General features: G+C 48.3%; 1 protein-coding gene across 1 annotated transcript in view; it reads left to right on the forward strand.

Moving 5' to 3' along the window:
• The window catches only part of PTPN6 (protein tyrosine phosphatase non-receptor type 6), a 154,129-nt gene that overhangs the window by 76,458 nt on the left and 55,100 nt on the right, over positions 1-22,571 (forward strand). Inside the window, exon 4 of the mRNA XM_077467130.1 lies at positions 13,401-13,581. Within this exon, the coding sequence (XP_077323256.1) occupies positions 13,401-13,581 (181 nt within the window). The remainder of the gene's footprint in view (positions 1-13,400; positions 13,582-22,571) is intronic.

Genomic DNA, 22,571 nt, shown 5'->3' on the forward strand with positions numbered 1-22,571 from the left:
ATCACTTGAGAGGTCCCCCCCCCCTCACATCAGAGCCTCCTTATTACATCAGAGATCTCCCATCATATCAGAGCCCCCATTACATCAGAGGCTCCCCTATCACATCAGAGCCCCCCATCACATCAGAGGTCCCCCCATCACATCAGAGCCCCCATCACATCAGAGGTCCTCCCATCACATCATAGATCCCCCATCACATCAGAGGTCCCCCCATCACATCAGAGCCCCCCATCACATCAGAGGTCCTCCCATCACATCATAGATCCCCCATCACATCAGAGATCCCCCATCACATCAGAGCCCCCTTATCACATCAGAGATCCCCCATCACATCATACATCCCCCATCACATCATAGATCCCCCATCACATCAGAGATCCCCCATCACATCAGAGCCCCCTTATCACATCAGAGATCCCCCATCACATCAGAGATCCCCCATCACATCATAGATCCCCCATCACATCAGAGATCCCCCATCACATCAGAGCCCCCCCATCACATCAGAGGCCCCCCATCAAATCAGAGGTCCCCCATCATATCAGAGTCTCCCCCATCACATCAGAGATCCCCCATCACATCAGAGGTCCCCCATCATATCAGAGTCTCCCCTATCACATCAGAGATCCCCCATCACATCAGAGGTCCCCCATCATATCAGAGGCTCCCCTATCACATCAGAGATCCCCCATCACATCAGAGGTCCCCCATCATATCAGAGGCTCCCCTATCACATCAGAGGTCCCCCATCAAATCAGAGGTCCCCCATCACATCAGAGTCTCCCCTATCACATCAGAGTCTCCCCTATCACATCAGAGTCTCCCCTATCATATCAGAGCCCCCATCACATCAGAGATCTTCCATCAAATCAGAGGCCCCCCATCACATTAGAGCCCCCTTATCACATCAGAGTCTCCCCTATCACATCAGAGCCCCCCATCACATCAGAGCCCCCTTATCACATCAGAGCCCCCTTATCACATCAGAGCCCCCCTATCACATCAGAGCCCCCCTATCACATCAGAGCCCCCCCATCACATCAGAGCCCCCCTATCACATCAGAGCCCCCCTATCACATCAGAGCCCCCCCATCACATCAGAGCCCCCTTATCACATCAGAGCCCCCTTATCACATCAGAGCCCCCCTATCACATGAGAGCCCCCCTATCACATCAGAGCCCCCTTATCACATCAGAGCCCCCCTATCACATCAGAGCCCCCCTATCACATCAGAGCCCCCCCATCACATCAGAGCCCCCCTATCACATCAGAGGCCCCCCATCACATTAGAGCCCCCTTATCACATCAGAGTCTCCCCTATCACATCAGAGCCCCCCATCACATCAGAGCCCCCTTATCACATCAGAGCCCCCTTATCACATCAGAGCCCCCCTATCACATCAGAGCCCCCCTATCACATCAGAGCCCCCCCATCACATCAGAGCCCCCCTATCACATCAGAGCCCCCCTATCACATCAGAGCCCCCCCATCACATCAGAGCCCCCTTATCACATCAGAGCCCCCTTATCACATCAGAGCCCCCCTATCACATGAGAGCCCCCCTATCACATCAGAGCCCCCTTATCACATCAGAGCCCCCCTATCACATCAGAGCCCCCCTATCACATCAGAGCCCCCCCATCACATCAGAGCCCCCCTATCACATCAGAGCCCCCTTATCACATCAGAGCCCCCCTATCACATCAGAGCCCCCCTATCACATCAGAGCCCCCCCATCACATCAGAGCCCCCCCATCACATCAGAGCCCCCCTATCACATCAGAGCCCCCCTATCACATCAGAGCCCCCCCATCACATCAGAGCCCCCTTATCACATCAGAGCCCCCTTATCACATCAGAGCCCCCCTATCACATGAGAGCCCCCCTATCACATCAGAGCCCCCTTATCACATCAGAGCCCCCCTATCACATCAGAGCCCCCCTATCACATCAGAGCCCCCCCATCACATCAGAGCCCCCCTATCACATCAGAGCCCCCCTATCACATCAGAGCCCCCCATCACATCAGAGCCCCCCATCACATCAAAGCCTCCTTATCATATCAGAGGTCCCCCCCATCACATCAGAGCCTCCCCCCTAACATCAGAGCCCCCTTATTGCATCCGAGCCCCCCATCACTTCAGAGCCCTATTATCACATCAGAGCTCCCCCCTCACATCAGAGCCCCCCTATCACATCAGAGCCCCCCCATCACATCAGAGCCCCCTTATCACATCAGAGTTCCCCTCTTATTATATCAGAGCACAAACTGTTAGACGGGAGGATCGGGTTGGTTTGCAGGCTGGCTGGGGAGTGTGCTGGGAAATCTTCTGTTTGCTTGTGATGCACCTCGCTGCAAAGGCAGGTTATAGATCGGGGCGGTTGTACAGTATGAGAGTTCATGACCAGACCAATAAATCAATCCTAGTCCAACGCTTGTCCCTCCAGTGTATACATACCTCGTATATCACACATAAATATGTAAATAAAAATAAAGTGCAAAGTGCAACCCAAGCATGTAAAAACCTCGAAGGCGCAGTCCAAAAAAGAAATAAATGATTAATAAAAATATGTGCAATGAAAAAAAAACAGATACTGAGGCATTATGACCAGTAGGTGGAGCTGACGATCACAGGAAATAAAGACATTAGACACAGTACTGGGATTATTTGTGACAATATATACAACATACAGTATATTTATATTTTTTTTTTTTAAAGCCGAGTTCCGGGCTTTTTATGTTTAGTAAAAGTCAGCAGCTACAAAAAGTGTAGTTGCTGACTTTTAATAAACAGACACTTACCTGTTCAGGAATTGGGGTGATCTGAGGGGTGAAGGTTCAGGAATTGGGGTGATCTCAGGGGTGAAGGTACAGGAATTGGGGTGATCTGAGGGGTGAAGGTGAAGGAATTGGGGTGATCTGGGGGTGAAGGTGCAGGAATTGGGGTGATCTGAGGGGTGAAGGTGAAGGAATTGGGGTGATCTGAGGGGTGAAGGTGAAGGAATTGGGGTGATCTGAGGGTGAAGGTGCAGGAATTGGGGTGATCTGGGGGTGAAGGTGCAGGAATTGGGGTGATCTGAGGGGTGAAGGTGAAGGAATTGGGGTGATCTGAGGGTGAAGGTGCAGGAATTGGGGTGATCTGAGGGTGAAGGTGCAGGAATTGGGGTGATCTGAGGGGTGAAGGTGCAGGAATTGGGGTGATCTGGGGGTGAAGGTGCAGGAATTGGGGTGATCTGAGGGGTGAAGGTGCAGGAATTGGGGTGATCTGAGGGGTGAAGGTGCAGGAATTGGGGTGATCTGAGGGTGAAGGTGCAGGAATTGGGGTGATCTGAGGGGTGAAGGTGAAGGAATTGGGGTGATGGTGTGGGAATTGGGGTGATCTGGGGGTGAAGGTGCAGGAATTGGGGTGATCTGAGGGTGAAGGTGCAGGAATTGGGGTGATCTGAGGGGTGAAGGTGAAGGAATTGGGGTGATGGTGTGGGAATTGGGGTGATCTGGGGGTGAAGGTGCAGGAATTGGGGTGATCTGAGGGTGAAGGTGCAGGAATTGGGGTGATCTGAGGGGTGAAGGTGAAGGAATTGGGGTGATGGTGCGGGAATTGGGGTGATCTGGGGGTGAAGGTGAAGGAATTGGGGTGATCTGGGGGTGAAGGTGAAGGAATTGGGGTGATCTGGGGGTGAAGGTGAAGGAATTGGGGTGATCTGGGGGTGAAGGTGCAGGAATTGGGGTGATGGTGCGGGAATTGGGGTGATCTGGGGGTGAAGGTGAAGGAATTGGGGTGATCTGGGGGTGAAGGTGAAGGAATTGGGGTGATCTGGGGGTGAAGGTGAAGGAATTGGGGTGATCTGGGGGTGAAGGTGCAGGAATTGTATGCAGCTTATTGATCTTTAAGGTGATTTCCTGGTAGTGCAAATTTGCACTGGGTTCCCATTGTGCTCTTGCAGAGCGCCACCTGGTGGACATGGATCTCTGATGAAGTCAATAGGCGAAACCCATCATCATGCTAGAGCTGGAGACTCTCATAGTTTTCTTTACTTTGTTTTAAACTTATACTATGCTTGTTTTTGTTTTTTGTTTTTCAAACTCTGACTATGTATGAAGTTCATACCCGATATACTGGGGGAGGGGGGGGAACTCTCCAGGTGATTTAATGCTGTAGCCCCGGTTAGTTGAGCTGTTGTGGATCTTGAGATTGATCAGCAAGACGTTCAAAGGAAGAACCTAAAGCTGAGACAAAGGGGCAGTAAATCCAGGATCGGGAATTCTTGGGAAGTTGGGATAACAGAGTCCATGTGTGTTGGACATGGAAGGAGGGCACAGCACTTGTTCTAGAGACCCCGAGCTTTGAGGGTCATTTCCGGGAAGCAGCGAGGCCACTGGCAGGGATGGTTCAGTAGCCATTCTCAATCATTATTCCTGTAGACCCCCCCTAGGGTTCCTCCAGAGGTTTCTAGGGGTTCCTTTGAAGGTGCTTTCCAGGAAGCAGTGAGACCACCGGCAATGATGGCATTCACAATGACCACCACCCTAAGGAGAGCGTTCTTCACAATGATCACCAATGTAAGGGGGTCATTCTGACCACCACCCTAAGGAGAGCGTTCTTCACAATGATCTCCAACGTAAGGGGGTCATTCTGACCACCACCCTAAGGAGAGCGTTCTTCACAATGATCTCCAACGTAAGGGGGTCATTCTGACCACCACCCTAAGGAGAGCGTTCTTCACAATGATCTCCAACGTAAGGGGGTCATTCTGACCACCACCCTAAGGAGAGCGTTCTTCACAATGATCTCCAACGTAAGGGGGTCATTCTGACCACCACCCTAAGGAGAGCGTTCTTCACAATGATCACCAATGTAAGGGGGTCATTCTGACCACCACCCTAAGGAAAGGGTTCTTCACAATGATCTCCAACGTAAGGGGGTCATTCTGACCACCACCCTAAGGAGAGGGTTCTTCACAATGATCTCCAACGTAAGGGGGTCATTCTGACCACCACCCTAAGGAAAGGGTTCTTCACAATGATCTCCAACGTAAGGGGGTCATTATGACCACCACCCTAAGGAAAGGGTTCTTCACAATGATCTCCAATGTAAGGGGGTTTATTCTGACCACCACCCTAAGGAAAGGGTTCTTCACAATGATCTCCAATGTAAGGGGGTCATTCTGACCACCACCCTAAGGAAAGGGTTCTTCACAATGATCTCCAACGTAAGGGGGTCATTCTGACCACCACCCTAAGGAAAGGGTTCTTCACAATGATCTCCAATGTAAGGGGGTCATTATGACCACCACCCTAAGGAAAGGGTTCTTCACAATGATCTCCAATGTAAGGGGGTCATTCTGACCACCACCCTAAGGAAAGGGTTCTTCACAATAATCTCCAACGTAAGGGGGTCATTCTGACCACCACCCTAAGGAGAGCGTTCTTCACAATGATCTCCAACGTAAGGGGGTCATTCTGACCACCACCCTAAGGAGAGCGTTCTTCACAATGATCTCCAACGTAAGGGGGTCATTCTGACCACCACCCTAAGGAAAGGGTTCTTCACAATGATCTCCAACGTAAGGGGGTCATTCTGACCACCACCCTAAGGAAAGGGTTCTTCACAATGATCTCCAATGTAAGGGGGTCATTCTGACCACCACCCTAAGGAAAGGGTTCTTCACAATGATCTCCAACGTAAGGGGGTCATTATGACCACCACCCTAAGGAAAGGGTTCTTCACAATGATCTCCAACGTAAGGGGGTCATTCTGACCACCACCCTAAGGAAAGGGTTCTTCACAATGATCTCCAATGTAAGGGGGTCATTCTGACCACCACCCTAAGGAGAGCGTTCTTCACAATGATCTCCAACATAAGGGGGTCATTCATTCCAATGATCACCAATGTAAGGGGGTCATTCTGACCACCACCCTAAGGAGAGCGTTCTTCACAATGATCACCAACATAAGGGGGTCATTCATTCCAATGATCACCAATGTAAGGGGGTCATTCTGACCACCACCCTAAGGAAGGAATTCTTCACAACGATCTCCAATCTAAGGGTGTCATTCATTGCAATGATTACCAATGTAAGGGGCATTATTCCCACTGAACCCCAATGGATTTTATTTTATCAGGGGGTAACCAAGGACAAGAAAATGATTCCTTTGGATATGAAGGTTGAGAAGGATGTGGTAGAGCGTGGTTGGGGGGCAGGAAAGAGAATGTTCCCCTGTACTGTACTCGGAGTGTATCTGAGCTTCAGGAACAGAGTTCATGCCCAGTGCCACTTCCAAACCAACCGGAAAAAAGAGAAGCGAGAGGAGAGAAGACGCTCCTTCTTATTTTTGGTGATTTATTTTTGGCACGTTCAGTTCAACACCAAGAAATGTCACACCTGACAAACGATGTGATTAGACAGGAACTTCAAATGATCTCACTCGATGCTTCGCACTCCACAATTTCCTGTAAACGTGAACCAAACCCCTGATTGCAAACCTCAGATTAACCCCAAGGCACAACACGTAGCCTCAAACCAACCCATAACGCTGATCTGTGACAAAACTCCAACCCCAAAAGCCAAGACTAAGAAGCTATCCATAACCTTTCCTTGTAACGTAACTCTTCAACCCGATCTTCCGCCTTTCATTCACAGCAAAGTGATTTAGTCACTTACCAGCTCACCTGAGGTCCACCTGAGGTCCACCTGAGGTCCACCTAAGGTCCACCTGAGCTCCACCTGAGCTCCACCTGAGCTCCACCTGAGCTCCACCTGAGGTCCACCTGAGGTCCACCTGAGGTCCACCTGAGGTCCACCTGAGCTCCACCTGAGGTCCACCTGAGGTCCACCTGAGGTCCACCTGAGGTCCACCTGAGGTCCACCCAAGGTCCACCTGAGGTCCACTTTCACCACGTTCCCTCAGCATTCTGATATTCCATTGGTGCCTTTTCCAGTTATCTGGTGGTACTTCCAGCTATGGGGGGGGGGTTATATGATCTTTTCCATGGAAGATGTTTTACCCTCCAGATGATTTGTATTACTTTCCATGCGGTCCTGAGATTTACACAGCTCTTCCACATAACACAGGAGTATCTGTGACTCCACGTCTACCCCAACCCCTACCAGGACCGTTTTTAAGGCAGGGCAAAAGGGGCAGCTGCCCCGGGCCCTGTCATTGTTATGGGGCCCAAAGCAGCTGCTTCATACTTGCCAACTATCCAGGTGTAAATTCCCTCATCCCGTGAGGTTTTAGTCCCGTGCTGTGTCCTCATATCTCAGTGTGAAGTGCTGCTACTAATGCTGCCCAGCTCTGCCCTATTGTTGCGTACAGAGCACTCAGCTGCAGACCCTGTGTTTACATGTAAATTACCGGCATTCATATGTAAATAGCAGTTGCATCCACATGTAAATAGGGGCCACTGGCAGCATTGATATGTATATAATGCCCTCCTGATGTCATATCCACAGTAATCTCTAGCAACCAATCAACAAGCAGAAATCATGTGCTGTAACTCTCTAGCAACTAATCAGTGAGCGGTAATGATGCCCTGTAACCTCTAGCAACTAGTCAGTGAGCGGTAATGATGCCCTGTAACCTCTGGCAACCAGTCAGTGAGCGATAATGATGCCCTGTAACCTCTGGCAACCAGTCAGTGAGCGATAATGATGCCCTGTAACCTCTGGCAACCAGTCAGTGAGCGGTAATGATGCCCTGTAACCTCTGGCAACCAGTCAGTGAGCGGTAATGATGCCCTGTAACCTCTGGCAATCTATTGCAATAGCCACCTAATCTGATTCAGTAAACAGATTTTGAGTCTAGCTGCTATTTATTGTATGTCTCTGAGCAGGTGGAGAGCAAAACTGCCCCAAGAAAATTTTTGCCCCGGGGTCCAATCAATATTAAAGACGGCCCTGACCCCTACACATCTTCCACATAACACAGCTGTGCCGGGGCAGAAGACCTGATTTTGCTTTGCTGCAGTTAAAGTGGTTGTAAACCCTTCTATATACCCAGAGAGGTGATCGGCCTCCGGTGATCCACAGAGATGAAACAAATCCTCCTGCATAAGTTGTACCTGTTTATCTAAGGTCTTCTCTTCTCTATAGCCATTCAAAGTCCAGAATTTATACAGCTTGTTTGAGCTGTTAAAAAAGGAGGGGGGTGGGGGGGCGGAGAGCAGAAATTACACTCTGCAGAGCTCAGTGAGGAGAGCTCTGACAGCTGATTGGAGGGAAGGGACACCCCCCCCTCCCCTTCACGAGGCCGGCGGATGTAAACAAAACCGAGGACGCGGCTGGAAAGGCCGAGACAGTTCAATTTTTTATTTATTTTTTGGATCTCAGGTTTTTCCATCCTGGAGGAGAGATGTGGGGGAGGGGTCTTATAGACCCCACAGCTCTCCGTAAAGAGGACCCGTCACACACCATTCCTATTACAAGGGATGTTTACATTTCTAGGGATAAAAGTGACCAAAAACTTTTTTTTTTTAAAGAAAGTGTAAAAAAAAAAAAAAAAAAATGTAAAAAAAAAAGAAAAATAATTTAAAGCGCCCCTGTCCCCGCGTGAAGCGAACGCGTACACAAGTCACGCCCACGTATGTAAACGGCGTTCAAATCACACATGTGAGGTATCGCCACGTGCGTTAGAGCAAAAGCGACGATTCTAGCACTAGACCTCCTCTGTAGCTCTAAACTGATAACCTGCAAAAAATGTTAAAGCGTCACCGATAGAGATTTTTAAGTCCCGGAGTTTGGCGCCATCCCACGAGTGTGCGCAATTTTCAAGCGTGACGTGTTTGGGATCCATTTACGTAACATCATCTTTCACATTATACAAAAAAAATCGTGCTAACGTTACTTTTTTTTTTTTATTATTCATGAAACTGTTTTTATTTTTTATTTTTTTTTTAAACAAGTTTGAAAAATCGCTACGCAAATATCGCGTGATATAAAAAATTGCAACCACTAAAGAAAAAAACATATATAATTTCGAGAAAAAAAAATATGCTGACTTTTACATGCAGAAGCCAGTGTTAATTCCATCCACTAAAATGACTAAAACATTGTAGCCGACTAAATGAATACTATTCTAGTGGACTAAAATACGACTAAAAGTAAAACAAATGAGATGACTAAAATACGACTAAAACAAATGAGATGACTAAAATACGACTAAAAGTAAAACAAATAAGATGACTAAAATACAACTAAAAGTAAAACAAAATGAGCTGACTAAAATACGACTAAAACAAATGAGATGACTAAAATACGACTAAAAGTAAAACAAATGAGATGACTAAAATACGACTAAAAGTAAAACAAATGAGATGACTAAAATACGACTAAAACTAAAACAAATGAGATGACTAAAATACGACTAAAAGTAAAACAAATGAGATGACTAAAATACGACTAAAACTAAAACAAATGAGATGACTAAAATACGACTAAAACAAATGAGATGACTAAAATACGACTAAAAGTAAAACAAATGAGATGACTAAAATACGACTAAAAGTAAAACAAATGAGATGACTAAAATACAACTAAAAGTAAAACAAATGAGATGACTAAAATACGACTAAAACTAAGATGGGACTTTCCGCTGACAAAATCCGTCTGATTTTTTCCAACGGATTTTGGCCCAAACTTGTCTTGCACACACGCGGCCGCACAAAGTCGTCAGAAAATCCGATCGTTCAGGACGCGGCGACGTAGAACACGTACGGCGGGACTATACAGAGGCCAGTAGCCAATAGATTTCGTCTTGTCATTTATTCTGAGCATGCGCGGCACTTTGTGCGCCGGAATTGTCTACGCACGATCGGAATTTAAACGATTTGGGAAAATTTTAGCTCCAGCTCTCAAACTTTGCGTGTGTCGGAAATTCAGACGGAAAACGTTTTGATGGAGCCCCGCACAACAATCGGATTTTCCGACATCGCGACCCGATCGCACGTTTTCCGTCGGAAAGTCCGACAGTGTGTACGGGGCATAAGACTAAAACTAAAACAAATTGCAGAAGACTAAAATAGGACTAATGCCCCGTACACAAATAGTCCGATCGGATTATGTTGTCAGAAAATCCGATCGTGTGTGTGGGCTCTATCGGACTTTTCCTATTAGAATTTCTGACGGAAAAAGTTTGAGCGCTGGATCTAAAATTTTCCGACAACAAAATCCGATCGGACTTTTTCCGATCGTGTGTAGAGAATTCCGGCGCACAAAGTGCCACGCATTCTCAGAAAAAATTTGGAGACGAAAGCTATTGGCTACTGGCCTCTATGTAGTCCCGTCGTACGTTTTGTACGTCACCTCGTTCCGAGGGAAGTCTCGGAATTGGCCCCGGTGGGAAGAGGTTAAAGGGGTTGTAAAGGTTCGTTTTTTTATTTTCTAAATAGGTTCCTTTAAGCTAGTGCATTGTTGGTTCACTTTACCTTTTCCTTCAATTTCCCTTATAAATGTTTTTTTTTTCTTTGTCTGAATTTCTCACTTCCTGTTCCTCCTCAGTAAGTTGTTCTGGCTGACTAAACACCGCTCAGATGATGGTGTGAAGTTTACTGGGGACAAACAGGAAGTGACAAATTCCGATAAAGAAAAAAAAAACATTTAGAAAGGAAATCGAAGGAAAAGGTAAATGAACACTAGTAGGAGGGAAGTCCTGGAATTAGCCCGGGTGGGAAGGGGTTAAAGGGGTTGTAAAAGTTCGTTTTTTATTTTCTAAATAGGTTCCTTTAAGCTAGTGCATTGTTGGTTCACTTATCTTTTCCTTCGATTTCCCTTCTAAATGTTTTTTTTTTCTTTGTCTGAATTTCTCACTTCCTGTTCCTCCTCAGTAATCTGTTCTGGCTGACTAAACACGGCTCGGATGATGGTGTGAAGTTTACTGAGGAGAAACAGGAAGTGAGAAATTCCGACAAAGAAAAAAACATTTAGAAGGGAAATCGAAGGAAAAGGTAAATGAACACTGGTAGGAGGGAAGTCCCGGAATTGGCCCGGGTGGGAAGAGGTTAAAGGGGTTGTAAAAGTTCGTTTTTTATTTTCTAAATAGGTTCCTTTAAGCTAGTGCATTGTTGGTTCACTTACCTTTTTCTTGGATTTCCCTTCTAAATGTTTTTTTTTTCTTTGTTTTCTTTGTCTAAATTTCTCACTTCCTGTTCTTCCTCAGTAAGCTGTTCTGGGTGACTAAACACCGCTCAGATGATGGTGTGAAGTTTACTGAGGACAAACAGGAAGTGACAAATTCCGACAAAGAAAAAAAATACATTTAGAAGGGAAATCGAAGGAAAAGGTAAATGAACGCTGGTAGGAGGGAAGTCCCGGAATTGGCCCGGGTGGGAAAAGGTTAAAGGGGTTGTAAAAGTTCGTTTTTTATTTTCTAAATAGGTTCCTTTAAGTTAGTGCATTGTTGGTTCACTTTACCTTTTCCTTCGATTTCCCTTCTAAATGCTTTTTTTTTCTTTGTCTGAATTTCTCACTTCCTGTTCCTCCTCCAGTAAGCTGTTCTGGGTGACTAAACACCGCTCGGATGATGGTGTGAAGTTTACTGAGGAGAAACAGGAAGTAAGAAATTCCAACAAAGAAAAAAACATTTAGAAGGGAAATCGAAGGAAAAGGTAAATGAACGCTGGTAGGAGGGAAGTCCTGGAATTGGCCCGGGTGGGAAGAGGTTAAAGGGGTTGTAAAAGTTCGTTTTTTATTTTCTAAATAGGTTCCTTTAAGCTAGTGCATTGTTGGTTCACTTATCTTTTCCTTCGATTTCCCTTCTAAATGTTTTTTTTTTCTTTGTTTTCTTTGTCTAAATTTCTCACTTCCTGTTCTTCCTCAGTAATCTGTCCTGGGTGACTAAACACCGCTCAGATGATGGTGTGAAGTTTACTGAGGACAAACAGGAAGTGACAAATTCTGACAAAGAAAAAAAAAACATTTAGAAGGGAAATCGAAGGAAAAGGTAAATGAACACTGGTAGGAGGGAAGTCCCGGAATTGGCCCGGGTGGGAAGAGGTTAAAGGGGTTGTAAAGGTTCGTTTTTTATTTTCTAAATAGGTTCCTTTAAGTTAGTGCATTGTTGGTTCACTTTACCTTTTCCTTCGATTTCCCTTCTAAATGTTTTTTTTGTCTTTGTCTGAATTTCTCACTTCCTGTTCCTCCTCAGTAATCTGTCCTGGCTGACTAAACACCACTCGGATGATGGTGTGAAGTTTACTGAGGAGAAACAGGAAGTGAGAAATTTCGACAAAAAAAAAAAACATTAAGAAGGGAAATCGAAGGAAAAGGTAAAGGAACACTGGTAGGAGGGAAGTCCCGGAATTGGCCCGGGTGGGAAGAGGTTAAAGGGGTTGTAAAGGTTTGTTTTTTATTTTCTAAATAGGTTCCTTTAAGCTAGTGCATTGTTGGTTCACTTACCTTTTCCTTCGATTTCCCTTCTAAATGTTTTTTTTTTCTTTGTCTGAATTTCTCACTTCCTGTTCCTCCTCAGTAAGCTGTTCTGGCTGACTAAACACCGCTCAGATGATGGTGTGAAGTTTACTGAGGACAAACAGGAAGTGACAAATTCCGACAAAGAAAAAAAAAACATTTAGAAGGGAAATCGAAGGAAAAGGTAAATGAACACTGGTAGGAGGGAAGTCCCGGAATTGGCCCGGGTGGGAAGAGGTTAAAGGGGTTGTAAAGGTTCGTTTTTTATTTTCTAAATAGGTTCCTTTAAGTTAGTGCATTGTTGGTTCACTTTACCTTTTCCTTCGATTTCCCTTCTAAATGTTTTTTTTTTCTTTGTTGGAATTTCTCACTTCCTGTTCCTCCTCAGTAATCTGTCCTGGCTGACTAAACACCACTCAGATGATGGTGTGAAGTTTACTGAGGACAAACAGGAAGTGACAAATTCCCACAAAGAAAAAAAAAACATTTAGAAGGGAAATCGAAGGAAAAGGTAAAGTGAACCAACAATGCACTAACTTAAAGGAACCTATTTAGAAAATAAAAAAACAAACTTTTACAACCCCTTTAATGTCTATTTTGTAAATTCGGATACATCTGAATCTCCGAAAAATGAAACAAATTGTAACAATTGTCTAATCAGAGCAAAGCTAGTTCATGACAAGAGAGGAGGAGCTACAAATGAGCGAGACTGAAGGGGCGGCCGGAGTTCTGCTTTAAAAACTGTTGGTCCCCTTTTTATTGGAGACAAATTACCTTCAAGGCCACCCAATAGCGCTCCTGGTATCTGCACACAGGACACAGACTTTTACGGCATGCGGGCATAGATGCTACTTCATTGACCGTCAAGGGGGTCCCCGCCCCTTCCACACAGATGACCCAACCCTCCAGCACCCCACTAGGTGCCCCCTGCTGTGTCCCGCAACCACCTCCCCCACACCACATGACCAGATGTGTGTCTTCTCTGCCCGCAGCTGGTACCACGGTTATCTCTCGGGACCCGATGCGGAGAAACTGCTCCAGGAGAAAGGAGAACCGTGGACTTTCCTGGTGCGAGAGAGTCGCAGCAAACCTGGAGATTTCGTCACCTCCGTCCTCACCGCCGACATGAAAGATGGAAAACCGCGAGTCACTCACATCAAGATCATGTGTGAGGTGAGACTTCCGTCCTGAGGGGCGCCTCATGAAAGAAGGTCGACTGTTTCCACAAAGAGGGGCTGTTCAATGCTTTGCAACAGAGGTCTCCAAACTACGGCCCTTGGGCATTATTCCCTCCACCGTCATCAACAAAGGGGCATATAGTAGTTCCTAATACTGACACCAATAATGGGGCACTATTCCTCCCACTGACACCAATGATGGGGCACTATTCCTCCCACTGACACCAATGATGGGGCACTATTCCTCCCACTGACACCAATGATGGGGCACTATTCCTCCCACTGATACCAATGATGGGGCACTATTCCTCCACTGATACCAATGATGGGACACTATTCCTCCCACTGACACCAATGATGGGGCACTATTCCTCCACTGATACCAATGATGGGACACTATTCCTCCCACTGACACCAATGATGGGGCACTATTCCTCCCACTGACACCAATGATGGGGCACGATTCCTTCCACTGATACCAATGATGGGGCACTATTCCTCCCACTGACACCAATGATGGAGCACTATTCCTCCCACTGACACCAATGATGGGACACTATTCCTCCCACTGACACCAATGATGGGGCACTATTCCTCCCACTGACACCAATGATGGAGCACTATTCCTCCCACTGACACCAATGATGGGACACTATTCCTCCCACTGATACCAATGATGGGGCACTATTCCTCCCACTGACACCAATGATGGGACACTATTCCTCCCACTGACACCAATGATGGGGCACTATTCCTCCCACTGACACCAATGATGGGGCACTATTCCTCCACTGATACCAATGATGGGACACTATTCCTCCCACTGACACCAATGATGGGGCACTATTCCTCCCACTGACACCAATGATGGGGCACTATTCCTCTCACTGACACCAATGATGGGGCACTATTCCTCCCACTGACACCAATGATGGGGCACTATTCCTCCCACTAACACCAATGATAGGACACGATTCTTTCCACTGACACCAATGATGGGGCACTATTCCTTCCACTGACACCAATGATGGGGCACTATTCCTCCCACTGATACCAATGATGGGGCACTATTCCTCCCACTGATACCAATGATGGGGCACTATTCCTCCCACTGACACCAATGATGGGGCACTATTCCTCCCACTGATACCAATGATGGGGCACTATTCCTCCCACTGACACCAATGATGGGGCGCTATTACTCCCACTGACACCAATGATGGGGCACTATTCCTCCCACTGACACCAATGATGGGGCACTATTCCTCCCACTGACACCAATGATGGGGCGCTATTCCTCCCACTGACACCAATGATGGGGCACTATTCCTCCCACTGACACCAATGATGGGGCGCTATTCCTCCCACTGACACCAATGATGGGGCACTATTCCTCCCACTGACACCAATGAAGGGGCACTATTCCTCCCACTGACACCAATGATGAGGCACTATTCCTCCACTGATACCAATGATGGGGCACTATTCCTCCCACTGACACCAATGATGGGGCACTATTCCTCCACTGATACCAATGATGGGACACTATTCCTCCCACTGACACCAATGATGGGGCACTATTCCTCCCACTGACACCAATGATGGGGCACTATTCCTCTCACTGACACCAATGATGGGGCACTATTCCTCCCACTGACACCAATGATGGGGCACTATTCCTCCCACTAACACCAATGATAGGACACGATTCTTTCCACTGACACCAATGATGGGGCACTATTCCTTCCACTGACACCAATGATGGGGCACTATTCCCCCCACTGACACCAATAATAGGGCACTATTCCTCCCACTGACACCAATGATGGGGCACTATTCCTCCCACTGATACCAATGATGGGGCACTATTCCTCCCACTGACACCAATGATGGGGCACTATTCCTCCCACTGACACCAATGATGGGGCACTATTCCTCCCACTGACACCAATGATGGGGCGCTATTCCTCCCACTGACACCAATGATGGGGCACTATTCCTCCCACTGACACCAATGATGAGGAACTATTCCTCCCACTGATACCAATGATGGGGCACTATTCCTCCCACTGACACCAATGATGGGGCGCTATTCCTCCCACTGACACCAATGATGGGGCACTATTCCTCCCACTGACACCAATGATGGGGCACTATTCCTCCCACTGACACCAATGATGGGGCGCTATTCCTCCCACTGACACCAATGATGGGGCACTATTCCTCCCACTGACACCAATGAAGGGGCACTATTCCTCCCACTGATACCAATGATGAGGCACTATTCCTCCCACTGATACCAATGATGGGGCACTATTCCTCCACTGATACCAATGATGGGACACTATTCCTCCCACTGACACCAATGATGGGGCACTATTCCTCCCACTGACACCAATGATGGGGCGCTATTCCTCCCACTGACACCAATGATGGGGCACTATTCCTCCCACTGATACCAATGATGGGGCAGTATTCCTCCCACTGACACCAATGATGGGGCGCTATTCCTCCCACTGACACCAATGATGGGGCACTATTCCTCCCACTGACACCAATGATGGGGCACTATTCCTCCCACTGACACCAATGATGGGGCGCTATTCCTCCCACTGACACCAATGATGGGGCACTATTCCTCCCACTGACACCAATGATGGGGCACTATTCCTCCCACTGACACCAATGATGGGGCACTATTCCTCCCACTGATACCAATGATGAGGCACTATTCCTCCCACTGATACCAATGATGAGGCACTATTCCTCCCACTGACACCAATGATGGGGCACTATTCCTCCCACTGACACCAATGATGGGGCACTATTCCTCCCACTGATACCAATGATGAGGCACTATTCCTCCCACTGATACCAATGATGAGGCACTATTCCTCCCACTGATACCAATGATGGGGCACTATTCCTCCCACTGACACCAATGATGGGGCACTATTCCTCCCACTGACACCAATGATGGGGCACTATTCCTCCCACTGACATCAATGATGGAGCACTATTCCCCCCACTGATACCAATGATGGGGCACTATTCCTCCCACTGACACCAATGATGGGGCACTATTCCTCCCACTGATACCAATGATGAGGCACTATTCCTCCCACTGATACCAATGATGAGGCACTATTCCTCCCACTGACACCAATGATGGGGCACTATTCCTCCCACTGACACCAATGATGGGGCACTATTCCTCCCACTGACACCAATGATGGGGCACTATTCCTCCCACTGACACCAATGATGGGGCACTATTCCTCCCACTGACACCAATGATGGGGCACTATTCCTCCCACTGATACCAATGATGGGGCACTATTCCTCCACTGATACCAATGATGGGACACTATTCCTCCCACTGACACCAATGATGGGACACTATTCCTCCCACTGATACCAATGATGGGGCACTATTCCTCCACTGATACCAATGATGGGGCACTATTCCTCCCACTGACACCAATGATGGGGCACGATTCCTTCCACTGATACCAATGATGGGGCACTATTCCTCCCACTGATACCAATGATGGGGCACTATTCCTCCCACTGACACCAATGATGGGACACTATTCCTCCCACTGACACCAATGATGGGGCACTATTCCTCTCACTGACACCAATGATGGGGCACTATTCCTCCCACTGACACCAATGATGGGGCACTATTCCTCCCACTGATACCAATGATGGGGCACTATTCCTCCCACTGACACCAATGATGGGGCACTATTCCTCCACTGATACCAATGATGGGGCACTATTCCTCCCACTGACACCAATGATGGGGCACTATTCCTCCACTGATACCAATGATGGGACACTATTCCTCCCACTGACACCAATGATGGGGCACTATTCCTCCCACTGACACCAATGATGGGGCACTATTCCTCCCACTGACACCAATGATGGGGCACTATTCCTCCCACTGACACCAATGATGGGGCACTATTCCTCCACTGATACCAATGATGGGGCACTATTCCTCCCACTGACACCAATGATGGGGCACTATTCCTCCACTGATACCAATGATGGGACACTATTCCTCTCACTGACACCAATGATGGGGCACTATTCCTCCCACTGACACCAATGATGGGGCACTATTCCTCCCACTAACACCAATGATAGGACACGATTCTTTCCACTGACACCAATGATGGGGCACTATTCCTTCCACTGACACCAATGATGGGGCACTATTCCTCCCACTGATACCAATGATGGGGCACTATTCCTCCCACTGATACCAATGATGGGGCACTATTCCTCCCACTGACACCAATGATGGGGCACTATTCCTCCCACTGATACCAATGATGGGGCACTATTCCTCCCACTGACACCAATGATGGGGCGCTATTACTCCCACTGACACCAATGATGGGGCACTATTCCTCCCACTGACACCAATGATGGGGCACTATTCCTCCCACTGACACCAATGATGGGGCGCTATTCCTCCCACTGACACCAATGATGGGGCACTATTCCTCCCACTGACACCAATGATGGGGCGCTATTCCTCCCACTGACACCAATGATGGGGCACTATTCCTCCCACTGACACCAATGAAGGGGCACTATTCCTCCCACTGACACCAATGATGGGGCACTATTCCTCCCACTGACACCAATGATGGGGCACTATTCCTCCACTGATACCAATGATGGGGCACTATTCCTCCCACTGACACCAATGATGGGGCACTATTCCTCCACTGATACCAATGATGGGACACTATTCCTCCCACTGACACCAATGATGGGGCACTATTCCTCCCACTGACACCAATGATGGGGCACTATTCCTCTCACTGACACCAATGATGGGGCACTATTCCTCCCACTGACACCAATGATGGGGCACTATTCCTCCCACTAACACCAATGATAGGACACGATTCTTTCCACTGACACCAATGATGGGGCACTATTCCTTCCACTGACACCAATGATGGGGCACTATTCCCCCCACTGACACCAATAATAGGGCACTATTCCTCCCACTGACACCAATGATGGGGCACTATTCCTCCCACTGATACCAATGATGGGGCACTATTCCTCCCACTGACACCAATGATGGGGCACTATTCCTCCCACTGACACCAATGATGGGGCACTATTCCTCCCACTGACACCAATGATGGGGCGCTATTCCTCCCACTGACACCAATGATGGGGCACTATTCCTCCCACTGACACCAATGATGAGGAACTATTCCTCCCACTGATACCAATGATGGGGCACTATTCCTCCCACTGACACCAATGATGGGGCGCTATTCCTCCCACTGACACCAATGATGGGGCACTATTCCTCCCACTGACACCAATGATGGGGCACTATTCCTCCCACTGACACCAATGATGGGGCGCTATTCCTCCCACTGACACCAATGATGGGGCACTATTCCTCCCACTGACACCAATGAAGGGGCACTATTCCTCCCACTGATACCAATGATGGGGCACTATTCCTCCCACTGATACCAATGATGAGGCACTATTCCTCCCACTGATACCAATGATGGGGCACTATTCCTCCACTGATACCAATGATGGGACACTATTCCTCCCACTGATACCAATGATGGGGCACTATTCCTCCCACTGACACCAATGATGGGGCGCTATTCCTCCCACTGACACCAATGATGGGGCACTATTCCTCCCACTGACACCAATGATGGGGCACTATTCCTCCCACTGACACCAATGATGGGGCGCTATTCCTCCCACTGACACCAATGAAGGGGCACTATTCCTCCCACTGATACCAATGATGAGGCACTATTCCTCCCACTGATACCAATGATGAGGCACTATTCCTCCCACTGACACCAATGATGGGGCACTATTCCTCCCACTGACACCAATGATGGGGCACTATTCCTCCCACTGACACCAATGATGGGGCACTATTCCTCCCACTGATACCAATGATAGGGCACTATTCCTCCCACTGACATCAATGATGGAGCACTATTCCCCCCACTGATACCAATGATGGGGCACTATTCCTCCCACTGACACCAATGATGGGGCACTATTCCTCCCACTGATACCAATGATGAGGCACTATTCCTCCCACTGATACCAATGATGAGGCACTATTCCTCCCACTGACACCAATGATGGGGCACTATTCCTCCCACTGACACCAATGATGGGGCACTATTCCTCCCACTGACACCAATGATGGGGCACTATTCCTCCCACTGACACCAATGATGGGGCACTATTCCTCCCACTGACACCAATGATGGGGCACTATTCCTCCCACTGACACCAATGATGGGGCACTATTCCTCCCACTGACATCAATGATGGAGCACTATTCCCCCCACTGATACCAATGATGGGGCACTATTCCTCCCACTGACACCAATGATGGGACACTATTCCTCCAACTGACACCAATGATGGGGCACTATTCCTCCCACTGAAACCAATGATGGGACACTATTCCTCCAACTGACACCAATGATGGGGCACTATTCCTCCCACTGACACCAATGATGGGGCACTATTCCTCCCACTGACACCAATGATGGGGCACTATTCCCCCAACTGATACCAATGATGGGGCACTATTCCTCCCACTGACACCAATGATGGGACACTATTCCTCCCACTGACACCAATGATGGAGCACTATTCCTCCACTGACACCAATGATGGGGCACTATTCCTCCACTGATACCAATGATGGGGCACTATTCCTCCCACTGACACCAATGATGGGGCACGATTCCTTCCACTGATACCAATGATGGGGCACTATTCCTCCCACTGACACCAATGATGGGACACTATTCCTCCCACTGACACCAATGATGGGGCACTATTCCTCCCACTGACACCAATGATGGAGCACTATTCCTCCCACTGACACCAATGATGGGACACTATTCCTCCCACTGATACCAATGATGGGGCACTATTCCTCCCACTGACACCAATGATGGGACACTATTCCTCCCACTGACACCAATGATGGGGCACTATTCCTCCCACTGACACCAATGATGGGGCACTATTCCTCCACTGATACCAATGATGGGACACTATTCCTCCCACTGACACCAATGATGGGGCACTATTCCTCCCACTGACACCAATGATGGGGCACTATTCCTCTCACTGACACCAATGATGGGGCACTATTCCTCCCACTGACACCAATGATGGGGCACTATTCCTCCCACTAACACCAATGATAGGACACGATTCTTTCCACTGACACCAATGATGGGGCACTATTCCTTCCACTGACACCAATGATGGGGCACTATTCCTCCCACTGATACCAATGATGGGGCACTATTCCTCCCACTGATACCAATGATGGGGCACTATTCCTCCCACTGACACCAATGATGGGGCACTATTCCTCCCACTGATACCAATGATGGGGCACTATTCCTCCCACTGACACCAATGATGGGGCGCTATTACTCCCACTGACACCAATGATGGGGCACTATTCCTCCCACTGACACCAATGATGGGGCACTATTCCTCCCACTGACACCAATGATGGGGCGCTATTCCTCCCACTGACACCAATGATGGGGCACTATTCCTCCCACTGACACCAATGATGGGGCGCTATTCCTCCCACTGACACCAATGATGGGGCACTATTCCTCCCACTGACACCAATGAAGGGGCACTATTCCTCCCACTGACACCAATGATGGGGCACTATTCCTCCACTGATACCAATGATGGGGCACTATTCCTCCCACTGACACCAATGATGGGGCACTATTCCTCCACTGATACCAATGATGGGACACTATTCCTCCCACTGACACCAATGATGGGGCACTATTCCTCCCACTGACACCAATGATGGGGCACTATTCCTCTCACTGACACCAATGATGGGGCACTATTCCTCCCACTGACACCAATGATGGGGCACTATTCCTCCCACTAACACCAATGATAGGACACGATTCTTTCCACTGACACCAATGATGGGGCACTATTCCTTCCACTGACACCAATGATGGGGCACTATTCCCCCCACTGACACCAATAATAGGGCACTATTCCTCCCACTGACACCAATGATGGGGCACTATTCCTCCCACTGATACCAATGATGGGGCACTATTCCTCCCACTGACACCAATGATGGGGCACTATTCCTCCCACTGACACCAATGATGGGGCACTATTCCTCCCACTGACACCAATGATGGGGCGCTATTCCTCCCACTGACACCAATGATGGGGCGCTATTCCTCCCACTGACACCAATGATGGGGCGCTATTCCTCCCACTGACACCAATGATGAGGAACTATTCCTCCCACTGATACCAATGATGGGGCACTATTCCTCCCACTGACACCAATGATGGGGCGCTATTCCTCCCACTGACACCAATGATGGGGCACTATTCCTCCCACTGACACCAATGATGGGGCACTATTCCTCCCACTGACACCAATGATGGGGCGCTATTCCTCCCACTGACACCAATGATGGGGCACTATTCCTCCCACTGACACCAATGAAGGGGCACTATTCCTCCCACTGATACCAATGATGGGACACTATTCCTCCCACTGATACCAATGATGGGGCACTATTCCTCCCACTGACACCAATGATGGGGCGCTATTCCTCCCACTGACACCAATGATGGGGCACTATTCCTCCCACTGACACCAATGAAGGGGCACTATTCCTCCCACTGATACCAATGATGGGACACTATTCCTCCCACTGATACCAATGATGGGGCACTATTCCTCCACTGATACCAATGATGGGACACTATTCCTCCCACTGACACCAATGATGGGGCACTATTCCTCCCACTGACACCAATGATGGGGCGCTATTCCTCCCACTGACACCAATGATGGGGCACTATTCCTCCCACTGATACCAATGATGGGGCAGTATTCCTCCCACTGACACCAATGATGGGGCG

The sequence above is a fragment of the Lithobates pipiens genome, unplaced genomic scaffold, assembly GCF_037356315.1.
Source record: "Lithobates pipiens isolate NorthernLeopardFrog02 unplaced genomic scaffold, aLitPip1_a1.2 Scaffold_47, whole genome shotgun sequence".
Classification (NCBI taxonomy): Eukaryota; Metazoa; Chordata; class Amphibia; order Anura; family Ranidae; genus Lithobates; species Lithobates pipiens.